The 14,993-nt window shown below is 42.2% G+C and overlaps 1 protein-coding gene across 4 annotated transcripts in view; it reads right to left on the bottom strand.

Moving 5' to 3' along the window:
* Nucleotides 1–14,993, bottom strand: part of PCCA (propionyl-CoA carboxylase subunit alpha) — a 414,072-nt gene that overhangs the window by 11,689 nt on the left and 387,390 nt on the right. For 3 of the 4 annotated variants that reach the window (XM_047081502.1, XM_047081510.1, XM_047081519.1), the window contains one exon: nt 2,364–2,504. The exons of the other annotated variant lie outside the window; for it this stretch is intronic. In XM_047081502.1, the coding sequence (XP_046937458.1) occupies nt 2,364–2,504 (141 nt within the window). The remainder of the gene's footprint in view (nt 1–2,363; nt 2,505–14,993) is intronic. 4 annotated transcript variants of the gene reach the window in all.

Raw genomic sequence — 14,993 nt, 5'->3', positions numbered from 1 at the left:
GCCTTTGGTCAAAGGAAAGTTTCTTGTGTTTTAATTACACAAGGCAGATTTAATGATAGAAGCTGCTGTTAAGAGCCCAAGATGAAGCTTCTCACCCTGCATTTGGGGAAGGGAATGGTTTGGGACACTTCTCACAACTACTAACTCAAGAGAAAATACTGTTTTACCAAAACACGACGGCACAGAGTAAGAAAGGAAGTTCAGCAAGGACCAAAAGTGGCACCGGAAGCTGGGGCGAAGAATTTAAGAAGGTGTGCACTCTCCCTGACCAGCCTAGGCACATGCGTGCAGAGAGCATTTCTAAGTAAGGGGAACCACACAGAGACTAGAAGCCAATTTGGTGCACACCCAGACTTGGACTTTAAAGGACTACATAAAGTAGAGGTCCCATGACCCCACAGTAACATTTTTAACAGTTGGTTCTCAAATTAAACCATTCTTGAATACCCACATTTAATGACTGGTGGTGGTTTTCAATATCTGAGCTATCCCAATGAACCAAGGACTAACCCCACGTTGTTCCAATTTACTAAATGCTTTGCTTTCCCCCATTAGATTATTAGCCAGGACACGGAAAGTATGAAGCCTAAACCCTTCTGGTGTCTGGAGAAGCTAGACTTGGAGAAAGCAGTTGCTGGAAACAAGGAGGCTACATGCTCCCCGGTTCTCTGCCCCAGGAGTGGTGCGGGGGAGGCCAGTGCCAAGGGAGGAGCAAGACCGACCACAGTGTGAGCCCCTCTTGCCCCCCACCCTGCCTCTGGTTTTGATTCAGGTGTTGGAAAAGTAAGGATTTCAGTTACACTTATTTTTTTAAGTGCAAATGTGATTTTATAATTAAAGCCACACAATTAGGACAAGCTCAGGATGGCAGCCTATGTAGCTTCTAGAAAAGGCTTAAGATGAAAAACGGAAAAAAAGAAAGAACCCACCACACTGTTTACCAACCTGCACGTCTAGTTGCTGGAAGATTCCACTGACTGCTCTCATAATGCAGTGAGTGAGTGGAGGCATTTTTACAAAATTCAAATAGTATATTTGACACACAAGATTACATTAGTTTCAGGTGTACAACTTAGCGATTCGACGTCTTGGTGTAAGCATTCTTCATGTCAAGGCCAATGAGCTATCATCTTAGGACCCTAACCCTTTAGAATGAAGACCAACGAGGCAAACCCCTCCCCATATTCAACATATAAATGTAATTTTATGTATCACTTCTCCTAAATCCTTAATAAGACAGTCTTAATGAAGGCTTTCTTCCAGGAATGTCAAAGTCTTTAAAGTAAATATAACAATTCATAGCTACTGAGCCTCTCCTATGCCTTTCTAGAAGAGTGGGTAGAGTTCTGTTTCTATATCATCAGGCAAGAGCAACTGCTAAGTCAGTTTTCTGACTTCACTTATCAGTTTCAGGGCTAATCATTTAAAGAACAAGCTGATCGTTTTCTTTTTTTCCCTGATCATTTTTTCTTAATATTCTTTTATTATAAATATTTCTCTAGAGGCCAATGCAAGCTACATGAGTTTTTCTCCATGTGATTTTACTAAGTATATTAATAAAGAAATACAGAGGAAGTTTTAATGCACTCTTTACGGGAAAGTATGTAAACTCCTGTGATTTCACTGAGACACACAATGGAGTCACCACCATACCATCCATTAAAGACTATCATGTTGGGCCATGATTTTCCAGCACATAAATAAAAATGCTAGTATTTAACTGTCCCCTAGAAATCTGGTTGCATCTTTGTTTTCTTTTTACAAATTTTTGCTGCGAATCAATAGAGCTCTCTCTCCATGCTCTATGAAAATGCATCCTACCAATCTGTCCATAACATGTTATGGTGATTCTGAACATGTGAGGAAATACTAAGATAGCTTTGATTTGTGCCTTAATGTCACAAGGTCGAGATGAAAAGCTTCAAACTGTGATCCTGAATTATATGTATCAAGTTACGGAAGTGCTCTGTACCGCACAGTTTATGGAATTAGCTTTCCTTAGCCCCAGAAATCATAGAGAGTTCCCCATCAAAGGACTATCGCTTGGTGTCAGTTCTTCAAGGATACTTAAAGCACAGAGAACTAGAAAGCAAATAGAAATGTTAAATAAACTACTTCCAAAATACTGCGTTTGCCAATTAACAGAATGACTCTGGCCTTATTTCTATTCCAGTCCCAGGTCTTTGGTAGGGGAGACACTCAGGGATACTGTTACTAACCCAATTCAAATGTGAAGCAGTTGGACAGAGAATGTGCAAAAGCTATTTAGCGGTTTTGTGGGGGTGGCAGGAGTCAAGAAAGAGCTGCACGGAATGTGATCGCGCTTCAGTCCGCCTCATCCCACAGACAGGCTCGGTCCTTACCATGTCTCCAGGCTTGACAGAGACGGTCACCACCACGCCAGGCATCGGGGAGCACAGAATACTGCTTGTGTCCTCAGCTGCTTTTTCCAGCATAAATTTGTTCAGTTCTGCAGCCAGTTTGGTTAATATATGCACCTTGTACTTAAGGGGGTAAAAAAACGTAAGTGAGTCTAAATGAACTTTTCCTCAAAGGTAGCATTCTTTCAGAATCAGATTTTTAGCTCTGAAATTTAAATGATCACATCTTTGAATTCAATGATTTTTAATTATTGTACAGAGAAACAAAATATAGTCATTTTGTTTCTGGCACATGTTGTGAGCTGGTTATTTAAGAAATTTCTTGAAACGAGAACAACTCCAGTAATTAATTAGTGAGAAATAGCAGTCACCCTGTAAGACAAACATCTCAAAACTTTGTAAAGAAAACAGTGAGGATTTTTCCTTATATTCCCTTCACTGCTTACAAACTTATCCCAATTAACACGGATTCTATGAGCTGGCTGGATCTGCAGGAGGGAGAGGGGTGACTCTGCGGGCACCCGCCAGCAGATGGCAGCAGATCGCTGTCTCAGGCTCCTGCTCCCCGCCAGAGCGGCCGCGCCACCAAGTTAAGACAAAGGGTTTCAGTGTTCGTTTGGGGCAAAATAATATTTAAAATTCAATCTCTTTCTAGAGGCACAGTATGTTATATTCACTACAGAAAAAGTTAGCTCTTCTTTTTGGGCACAACATGGCGTAGTCTTTCCAAGGTACCAAGACGCTTAGGGTAGATAAAAATGAAATAGAAGGACTATCTTCTACACAGAGAGACAATAATATCAGACTTTAAGCCATTAAGAGAAACATTATGCACAAGCAAGTATTTTTAATGGAACCTTTTGTATATGGTTCTCAAACAATCGGGCAGGTTAAGGGGAGTTCAGTCAAACAGAACATTTCTAATAGAGTTTCTGCCTGGCAGGGGAAAATATCCTGGATCTCTATGAACAAATAGAAGAGCCACAGTTTGGTCTACCCAAAAAGAAACAAACTCAGCTGGTTTGAGGAGGGGTTACTCAGTGAGGCTGAAACCAGCACCTGAAGATTTCTGAATTCCTTCCAAATTGCATCTCCCTTGGGTAAGAGAGATACAACATGGAGGCAGCTCCATTTTGTTCGAAAAAAGATGCTGTAACTCAAAGCCGCCTGTGGGCATCATGATGGCAGGGATGCAAAGGCAAAATAGAACTCCCCCTCTAGTTCTGTACAGGCATGGCGGAATTCCTTCTGGGTGCTCTTTGTGGGACTTGTTCTAAAAGGGCAAGGGAGACCCCCAGGAGGAGCACCGATGGCCTAAGTTCCGCTCAGATTTGCCACTGTGACAGGTTGAATAATAACATCTTTTGCATGTTTCTTTACTCCTGAGTGTGTGTTTTGCAATCAAGACATACAAGTGTCTGCCAGTTTCTGAAGGATATGATCCTTAAGTGAAATTACAGTGCAAATAAAAGCTTTTTGCTCCTATTAAAATTCATCTGAGTCCTAAGTGGCAAGGAGAGTGCATTGTGCTGTCAGTCTAATAAACATTCCAGGCAGAGGGACTACTTATCAGCGATGAATTGTACCTCAAAGTCTTTCATTAGACCATGGTGGGGGGGGGGGGTAGGGGGGTGGACGGAGAAAGAAGGGATAACATAATTGTACCAAATTGCATGGTTTTCGTAGCTGTGCTCTGTCTGCCTTAGAAAAGAAAACCCAACACCCCTAGGAGCAGGAGAGTCCACAGCAAAGTCACTTTTCTAGCTGGCAGCGCCCTCCCCGGCTCCCAACACGTGACTGGTCAGCACTGGGCCCAGCTGTCCAGGTTCAGTGTAGCACACAGATCTAGTTTTTTCCCCTTGTTTTTTGTACCATTTGACTACAAAATGTGAAGTCTAAATTCAGGGAAAGGCTCTTTCTGCACTGTGAACAATATGATTTATCACATTTCACCACAGTGGACAGGCTTAAAACCTAATTTTAGCTATATCACAAACAAGCCTTAATGTAAATAAAGAGCTGAGATCGTACCGAGCTCCATTTCTCCCCAGAAATTACAAGATCCTGACTAAAACTGGATCCTTTTACTATTTTTATAATTTTCATATCTTTTGAATTCCTTTCTCTGTAGGACTCCTGCTTTGCTTGGAAAGAGATGTAAAAGAGTCACAAAACTCAGCGCCTTTAGATGCAGTCTTTGTTATTGATGAGATGTTCCTTTTCCTCTTGTATTTGTTTATTGTTCTTAAATCTGTTTGGGGGATAAGCGACTTATTGTAATCACAAGTAAAAAATAACAACGGGGTAAATGCCTCAGGAGAGGCCTCCTTGCAAATAGTTGGCTAAGAAACGACCTTTCTGAATATAAAGAGAGGAGGCAGCAAGAGGTTCTCTTTTTAAGATTACCTTTGATGTGTCCTGACCCCTTCAGCGTGCCCACACAAACACGCCTCTTAAAACAACGTCTTGGCTCGGCCGTGCATCGGACGCGGGGCGCACTGGCGGGATGGGATCTAAGCGGGTGCAGCATATGGGCCCATCAGAATGAAGTGCCTGGTGAGAGCCATAAAAGCTTTTTGCTGCCCCCAGAAAAGAAGTCGTTTAAGAGTGTACACTACGGCTTTCAAAGCTTCTGATCAAAACTGCTATTTATTGGTTTCTCTGATTCTTACGGGGCTCAGGCAGAGCCAGCCAACGAGCTAAAAGAATTCAGGAAAATGCCCTATGACGCACAAAGAGTTTGGTTTTTTACGCTAGGCATTAAAATATTCCTAAAGTGTTCTGTGAAACCTCCCCAGAGAGTTGTGCTTTTAAGTTGTTGTTGTTGTTGTTACTGTTTTCAAGCAGATAAACCACAAACTTGAGGTTCTGGGGGTGGGAGTCCAAGATTTTAAAGGTTACTTGATAGGCTGGAGAAGTACAATCCTAGAAGAACCCAGAAGGTTCTCACCCTGCAAGGTCACAAGAAACATCTGTGGGGCCTGAACTGGATTCGTTCTGGGTTCTTCGGTAGATGGAACCTCACTGTGGTTTTAGGGAGGTGCTCATAAACCACAAATTATCAAGCTCCGCATGGAGGAACTTAACGCTGAGAACAGGTGCTCTCCGGGGGGTGGCCTGGTCAGCTCAACCCGTGTAGGAAGGACAGTGATGGGAGGGAACATTCATGGGAGGTGTTCTCTAATGACCCCAGCCAGAGGCTCTAAGCGAATGAATTTTATGGTGTCTGTAATGTAAAACCATGTCTAACAAAATTTCTCCCAAAAAGTTCAACAAGAAAGAAAGAGAAGGGAATCACACCAGACATAAAGGGTCAGGAAGAAAACTACAAGAGATGGACGCTTAAAAGGAACACAATGGAATTGTTTTTGCAATGAACATACGGCTCTCAGCATGGAACCTAACGAAGGGGGAAAAGGTGGGGGCAGAGAGCCATGGTAGTTGGGGGAGAAGCCATGCGTGGTCACGGTTTGGGGGGGGGTACATGCTTTTTGGTCAGGTTGGTTAACAGAAACATCCTGCAGATGGGCAAGCCCACCCGTGCCAGGCGCACACACAGCACACGCACACGCACACCACCGCGTAAAGCAGCCCTTGCTACGGCTACACTGCGCTAGATGGTCACACAAAATGCCTTGCCGCTGGTGTCTGCGCCTCCTTAGGGAGTTTAAATCCGTGCGCCTCTCTGTACTGCCCTGAGATTTACCAGCGACTTCACCAAGTCACACACCCCGAGTGCTCGCACCTGCAGGCCTTGGAGGCCTATGGGCTCCCTGCAGGATGAATGCTTCCAAGCTGCTTTGCATACTGTCTCAGTTGTGATTTCACCTTAAAGTAGCCCACCTCTGGTTTCCACTCCTGTGCTATTCTTCCAAAACGATCAGGACATGTGCAGTTGATGAACTGCTCGTGTTTTCATACGGCAACCGTGGGCCATCTCAGTCAAGGGTAAATGGTGCACTTTGCTGGGAATTATGTTACATCAGTTCCCAAAACATCCTGAAGCACCGGCCATATACCGTATATCAACCCTCACTAAGTAAGGGAGCAGATGCATTTCTTCAGATATAAGGTTCTCCTCTTCCAAGTTTTCACCTTCTGGTCCCAAGGGTCTCCAACATTAAACTGCCTTTTCATTTCCACGGTGTGGCAGTGAGAGCTAACACTCCAACATGCCCCTAAAAATCTACTTTCCTAACTCTGAGCTGGAGAGCAAGTGTCAGTGTTCTTAAAGTGTCAGAAATGACTAGCTGCAAAAAAAAAAAAAAAAAAAAAAAGACATCTTTAAAAACACTGGAGTTTCAGAAAACTAGAAAAAAAAAAGCCTCACTAAATATACATTGGAGTCTTAATTCAACGGTTTTTGTTTTGTTTTTTGTTTTCCCCATTCCTGAGTTCTTTGTGGGATCACTATGAACACTGGAGGAAAACCACAGCAAGGGGTCAATGCCGTGCAAAATACAGCAGCATCGGGCCCAGCCAAACCAAACCGACCCTGCAAGAATCTGCAAGAAAAAATCTGCAAGAAACAATACCCCAAACAGAGAGGATCAGAGCCTGTGGCTGCCCTTCTCTGGGAGAGCTCCCCCCCCTCCACCAGCTCTGCCACCGCCCCCCCCCCCCCATGCCCCACAACACACACCCCGGGCCAAGAAGGTGAACCGAACAGGCGGCTGTCCCCGAGTCGGTACAGCTGCAACCACCGGAGCAGCCCCTCAGCATAATGCTGTGACAACTCCATCCGCACAGTCTCGAGGTAGCTGTCAATCAGGACGCATCATTTAATCCAACAGCACTCGGAGGACTTTCTCCGACAACCCACATGACAGCATATCTACAGCTCTATTTATATCAGCGCCCGGTTGTGTTTACAATGCTGTGGCAATTAGAAAAGATGCAACAGGCAGCAATATTATGGAGATTTCCAGTTCGCAGTATTGCCCCGTAAAGTGTGATCTTGCTTCGCAGAGTCAGGCTAAATGACAAAAGGCTATTTTCTTCACTCTCCGTGCTCAGACAGCACTTCATTTGCAGCTAGCTATAATTAGATTAATGGTGTAGTGCAGTACAAAGCCGGCCCACTTCACATCAGATAGCATATGAATTAGGACAAACACTTATTTCAATTCCAGGCAGAGAAAGCAATGACTGGGGTATTTAGCATACCCTTTATGGTGGAATGAGATGTTAATTGTGTACCATTACCTCTAAACTGCTTGCTTGTTGTATAAATCACTGTGCTAATTGATGCCGAGATAGAAATGTAGCCACAGGCAAGAAAGCAAAGGAATGAGAGCTGAAGATGTTGGATAAAGGATTATCGAGTAAAACCATATGGAGATGAGGTTCCTTTGAAACCTTTCCTTTCTGCCCAAGAGCACCAGTTCTTAAAAGTACAGAAAAACTCTTGTACTAAGAAAGCAAATTTCATTTTTCACATTCCTCTTTAAAAGCACCCGTTTCTTTTCGAAGTTCCTGTCTGTCAGCAATCCAAATAAGAGGTATGTGGAATTAATCTGAATATACACTTACAAACACAAGGAATGTGCAGTTTTCAAATAGTGAGAACTCCCTATCTGGGTCTTTGGCTCATGGGTTAATAAGGAACACCTGTCAACTACCTGAAGCAGATGTTTCCGACGCATCCACAGGGCAAAAATAAATTCTTTCCCAAGACCTGACCTGGAGTTGTTCTTAATAGACCAAAACCAAACACAAAAATCCGCTGGTTTCGGTGTGGTGTGTTATCTACTCCATTTGCGTAGAAAGAATTATTCAGGATGTGAGTCCAATGGGACAGGCCCATTCTGATCTGCCACTGAAACAATGATTTTACTGACATCTGACTAGGCCAGTTCATGATTTTGTATGAGAATAAGGAATTAGAAAGGAAATCTTGTTTCTTGTCTGGCCCCCTAAAACTAGCAAAACATAATAAACAGAAGCACGTAGTCATTTAAAAGCTTCAGTCTTGTTGTAAAATGCTACCCTTCTCTTTGTAAAATGTCCTATCAGTGCTCAACAGCTCCTATTAGGGTAAAAACGAGTGTCTCAGAAGTACACATACAGAAACCAAATGCTATACTCAAAAAGTCAAACTGTTGAAGGTCCACAGATAAACATGCTCTTTGGAAGTTTATAGATCAAGCGCATGCACCCCATGTATGTGATCACAATTCTTTTCCTAGCAAAGCAACAGTCAGGTGCAAATTACTGCTGTGCACTTTTTCACAAATCCAGCTGCTTAGTAATTAGCACTGTTATAACAAACTTTTACACAGAGAGCAAATATAGTGGGTCGACTAATAGTTCAAATTCTCAACTTCAGAGTAACAGTTAACATATCTGATTCTCACAAACGCACTTTTGAGAAACGCACGTTTGAGAAACACCGTGTATGGTTTAGCCTTGCGAAATCCAAATACCACATCGACTTGTAAGACAATAAAAGAACGTCCCAAGAAACTGCATCGTCTGGATCGAATTATCACCACTGAAACCTGGAGAAAAAAATCCAGAGCTGCTTTGGTGGGGGCAAGCCCACCTTTCACTGGACCATATAGTCTTTATATATCAGGAACACCTGCATTGCAAACGCCATGTCAAAGAGTTTAAGGTTTAGGTCATTGTGCTAATAAATAAATAACACGTGAGTATATATGCATTACAGTACGCTTAATATAATTCTTCAGTAAATACACACATACACAGAGAACAGGTACATGTATATAGAGCAACATCAAGGGTCCCCAAAATGGAAACCAATGCCGACAAAATAGTGTGATCTGTGCTGAAGTAACACCTCCCAAGCGTGTGGCTAGGTGACATAAATGGAAGTACGCTGAAGAAGAGATCTGGAAAGCAGTGTAAGGGCCTGCCCCCAATCATTAATCACTTGTTTGGACCATTTAAACTAGAGCAGTACAGCCTGAAGCAAAACACCAACACACCCCTCGCTTGCGAGGCTGCGAGGCTGGTGTTAACAGGAGAAAATATATGGTTTCTGATACTGTGACCCCGTTCCCCAGCGTTTGCTCCCTTTAATTGAAAAAGGCAGTTACACACAAAGTAAATCATTCAGTGAGGTGAGCTGTTTAATGACACATAATTGATAATGTCAATATGTGGCAGTGACATAATACGCCACTTTCAACACTGGCCCACTTACGGTTATGAATCAACCTATGCTCCAGGTTTTATTCTCTCGCTGCTAAGTTGGTTCTCAAACTCCAGGCTTTTGCTGGACCAATCAATGTGCCACAAGGAGCCACAGTGGCGCAACGATCTCATGAAGGACAGTTTTTGAGGCAACAGTCACAAAAGGAGAGGTGGGAGGTGAATTCCAACAAAGCAAAACAAGAAAAATACGTGAAGCCCACTTCTGCACCGCATCTTTCAAATTCTTGCTAAAAAAGACCAAGTATCCTTAGAGAAAAGAACTTATCTTAAGGGTGATATCAAAGCCTTTGAAGGAATGAGTAAGTTCGTGTGTTTCTCCGGCTCATTCCCAAAAGGCAATTTCCTCGGAAGAGAAAAACATGGGGACATCTGTCAATCATGTAAAAATCTAACCTAATTTGTTTTTCCAATTTTGTTTTTTCCTCAGAAACACGAGTCCTTCCAATTCTAATATCCTAAGATCAGCAACGCATCTTTTGTCACCATAGCACTGAAAATTAAATTGCAACTTAAACATTAAACCCGGCACTTAACCAATCCTATTTCCTCAGCTGTGTTCCACGGAGTTACCTTCGTTGCAATTTGAATCACTGGTGTCTCAAGATAGAGCCAAAACTGAAGGAAAAGCCACAGAGCTACCATACAGGAAGCCAGCCCGCTCCCAGTTTGCAGGACAGCGCTGGCTGCGGGTCCTCAACGGGTTTCTGAAAGAGCGAGTCAGTGAATGGGGGAACTTCCCTGGTGCCCGGCGCTGTGGGGACGCAGTGGGCAGGTGTGCCCAGCCTCTGCCTCACCCAGGTGCCCGCAAGCTGTCTAACAAGCAAGTACATATGCCACAAAGGTAATTTGCTGGAATAAGTGGCACTTTCCCATCCACAAAGGCAAGTCCATTGACAATGTTCTGTACAGAACTCACAAAACAGAACACACGCATTCTGTTTGATCAGGAGTCTCTGTGACACATTATGACTATAATGAGTCATTTCTTTCTTTTTCATACAAGAAAAATATTATAGATCTTTGAAAGCCTTGTGCTCAATTATGTAACAATACCAACATCTGTGAACAGTACAGGCTGTTTCTATTCTGTATCCTGAACAGTTTTACGTAATTACGCATTTATGAGGTATTTGGTAAACCAGTAAGAAGGTACCTTTTTAAAGCACTATATAATTTGGGGTACAATGAAGTGTTCTCTTGAAAATCTATAATTAGGGCAGCATCAGCTTACAGAAAAGTACAGGAAGTGTTATAAAAACACAATTATGTAAATAAGCACATAGGTAGGGAAGTGTACCATTTCGCTATGGTCCCTACGCCTCCATTTCCTCCTCTTCTATTTGAATTGTTCTGTGCTCATCTCAAGTTAAAGTAATGTTGTCTACAGGGCGCAGAATAAGTGAACTCTGGGGAAAAAAGATAGGGATCTTGGCCTTCCCTGGAAAGTTCTTTAGTCCTGAGATGGAACATCAGAGATCTGGGGAGTGTACCGATGCCATGGGGCTGCTCAACAGTGCTCTGGGCTTTATATGGATTTTTTTAATGATACAATGTTCTTACTAGTATGAATTCACTAAAGAAACTCAGAATCTAATAAGGCAAAATGTTAGCTTATATTGGTCAGAAATTTGAAACTAAAATATATCAAGGCAAAAGCAAACAAAAGTACAGAGGATAATATTGTGGGGTAAACTGTTGGCCAAGAAGATGAAAGCAGAAAACTAAAGAAGGGCACAGTATGCCAGCCACCCCAAAACATGCCCTTTCGCTGAAAGGATTGCTTTGAGCTGAAAGCAATGAGCTCTCTGCCCTCCCCTTCTGGTCTAGAAGCAGGTGTCTTTCTCTCATACACAAGGAAGAGAACTGCTCCAGAGCTACTCTTATGGCCTGAGAAGGCTCTTGTCGGCATGAGAAACCACACTAAAAATACCATATTTATCCTACATTTCCTAGTTACCTTCCCACAACTTACTCCCACCCCCAGAAGTCCCAAACCTCCTTTCCTTTGTCCCCACACTATAGTGTCCTTTGTTAAGATAGTATAAACCCCCCACATTCTAAATGTCTTATTTTACATTTTTTGGGGAACTCCCATGTATATAAGTACGTAACATAATCTATTTTTTTCTTTTGTTAATCTGCCTTTTGTCAGTTTGATTTGCAAGGCTCCAGGCACTGAAATCTAAGAGGAGAGAAGAAAAAGTTTTCATCTCCTACACAACCCAACAACCCCTGGTCCAAAGTACTGGGAATGATCTTGTCAGGGAGGAAGAAATTTCCTCTGCCATTCAAGGTCCTTCTAGCTGGATTAAGGATCAGGTGGACATAAGATGAACAGAAGATCAAATTTAAAATTGTAGTTACAGGAAATCCACACAGACATGAAATCACAAACACAGGCAAAATAAGGCATCTCTGTCATGTTGAACACTGAGGAGAAGGGGGTATGGGTCTGGGACCTCAAAGGGAAGGAATGTAACCTTTAGGAAGAATGAGAAAGAATAAATGTTTGGTAAACAAGTGTTTGCTGGGCCACTCAGAAACAACAGAACATGGAGGACTTGGATCAAACAGGCCTTGCTGGCTTCCTCCCTATCTACTGTACCTAGCTCAAGGTGTAATGTAGTCATCTGTGGTGACAGCTCTCTTCCGGGAGCAGGCCCCCTAACTAAATTCTTTTTAGGCAGTTGTGTGGGAGATAAAGAGCTTTTCCTGAATCTGCTGGGTTTTGATTGCTTTTAACTCAAAATTATCTTCATACCAAAGGGCCCATTTTGCTGTGGCCTGCCCTTGGCCTCTGCAATCTATCAGGGGACTGCTTAGCAATTTTATAGTTTAGAATTCTTACATATCTCAGAAGTTTAACCCATGCTACTAAGTAGACTTCTGGCATGTCACATGTTGCACATTATACAGAAGATACAGTATTGAAGACAGACAAGCCCTATAAAGCCATGTGGACAACAGAGGTAAAAGGAGACGTGGCCACCATACTGGAAGCAGAAGAGAGTTCAAAGAAAAAAAAGCACAAGTCTTTGAAGCCAAATGGCCTGAATTGTGATATCCCAATAGATTCACCTTTTGGCCAAGTGATCTAACTTCTCAGAACAAATCTCTTCATTTCTAAAATCAAGATAAAACATGGATTAAATGACTGAGAGATTAAACTGAAAAAAGTTTTGCAGACTAAGTAGCAAGTGCCTGACAGTAACCACTCACCAAATATGATTTCCTCTTTCCTTCCCAAGTACCTCTGATTGTCAAAGAAAAGACAGTGGTAGTTGTGATTTTTTTAATTGTATATTGTAAAGCATCATGGAATAGCAAATTCTATTTGTTACAATTCTAGTTCTATGGTTCCACATTAAGGAAATAGACTAGATTTTTCAAAATGACACCTGGCTCTAAGATCAAAGAAAAGAAGTTGGTTCTGATATTAAGAAGGCATCCAGATCGGGCAGTGCAGGATTCTATGGTCATCCTTTCCTTAGATAATGTCATACTCAATTAGTGAAAGAGTATGGTTCATTCATTCAAAAACTATTTATCATGCACATATGGGTAATATGAGAATACAATATAAATAAGAAAAATTGGCTCCTGACCTCAAACACCAGAATCTGGCCAGAGAGAAAAGACATTCATAAATAACACAAATATAAATATAGATGAGGACTATAAATCATGTAATCAATGTGAGGGGGGCTTTTTTATGTTAGCCCCTCTCTTGAAATGAAGTGAAAGGAAAAACAAAACACTTTTTCATACTCAGAATACTCTGGCCACTAACTGTGTGGGCATTTTCCCCACACCAATCAATTCAGTTCTGACACTGTCTACCTGCAGTTAGTGTCAGACCTCCCAGGTTAAGGGCTCAGTCCCACCAGACTGGCCCCACCTCAGATGCCAATCACAAGTCCAGGCTGTCACCTGTGCTTCTGATGGACCTGCTATAAATAAATTGGAGGCTCCCACAACTCCCTCCTCGGATTTGAAACTTTGTTAGAATGGCTCACAGAACTCAGGAAAATAGTTTGCTTACTAGATTACTCACTTATTACAAAAGAAAACCCCTCAGGAACAGCCAGATTGAAAAAATGCACAGATAAAATATGAGGGAGGGTGCAGAGCATCCATGACCATACCAGGTGTGCCACCCTCCTGGCACGTCAACCCACAACCTCTCCAAACCTCTTCAGTTAGAGTTTACAGAGGCTTCCTTATGGAATCATGATCCATTAAATCATTGGCTGTTAGTGGTTAGTTTAACTTCCAGCTTCTATTCTCTCCCCAGAGTTTTTTTTTTTTCTTTTTTTCTTTTTTTGGCAGGGGGGGGGGAGGGTAGGGCTGAAAGTTCCAGAACTCTAATCACCTTCTTGGTTTCCCTGGAAACTAGCAACCCCCCCCCATCCTTAGAGGCTTTCCAAAAGTCACTCATTAACCTAAGCTCAGGTGTAGCTGGAAGGGGCTTGTTATAAATAATGAAAGATGCTCTCTTTACCTTTATCACTCATTTCACTTAGGAAATTCCAAGGGCTTTAGGAGCTCTATGCCAGGAATGGGACAAAGAACAAACATGTATTTTTTTTTTAATTTTTTAAATGTTTATTTAGTTTTGAAAGAGAGAGCATGAGCAGGGGAGGGGCAGAGACAGAGAGAAACACAGAATCTGAAGCAGGCTCTAGGCTCCAAGCTGTCAGCACAGAGCCCAATGTGGGGCTCAAACCCATGAACCATGAGATCATCACCTGAGCCGAGGCTGGACACTTAACCAACTGAGCTACCCAGGCACCCCCAAACGTGTATTTCTTATTACAAATCACAATATCTCATGAAGTCAAAATTCAGACACCAGAATGCTTGGGCATATTCTCCGAGAAGACACTGGAGGCTGTACTGGGTATTCCAGAATTCATCAAAACACATAGATCTAAGTCTCTCTCTCTCAAGCACATGTAAACACACAACTTATTTTTCACACCTCAGTCTCCTACATTTGGAATTTCCTCTGATAATATTCTTAGCCTAATAATGTGGCCTTCTATTCAATTCTCATGAGCATACTACCTGGAAACTTTGCTGTATCTATGCTAATCTATCATAATCTTGCCCCAGACTTAGGGTCTATGTTCTAAATTCTCAGGGCAGGAGAATTCATATTTGAGGAAATTGAGAGATTTATAAGTGAGAGAGAGAACTGGGGACTGAGTTTGTGAGTGAACTTTGAAAACTCTTATAAAATTTAAGATTTCTTTTATGAAGTGAGCAAGAGTTAAAGACTTGTAAGAGTCCTATAATAAAGAAGTATATAAAACACGCTAATAATCCCCCCTCCAATCCCACTCCCCTGAAGTCATGAAATAATTTGGATTGTAAATCTACTCATGTAAATCTATAAAAACACAAACATACATATCTATTTTTATAAATGCA

Source organism: Lynx rufus, unplaced genomic scaffold (assembly GCF_022079265.1).
Source record: "Lynx rufus isolate CCGP_SWC_20201006 ecotype Redwood Valley unplaced genomic scaffold, mLynRuf1.p SCAF_1, whole genome shotgun sequence".
Classification (NCBI taxonomy): Eukaryota; Metazoa; Chordata; class Mammalia; order Carnivora; family Felidae; genus Lynx; species Lynx rufus.
The sequence above is the reverse complement of the archived record's forward strand: the minus strand, read 5'-3'. Positions and strand labels throughout refer to the sequence as shown.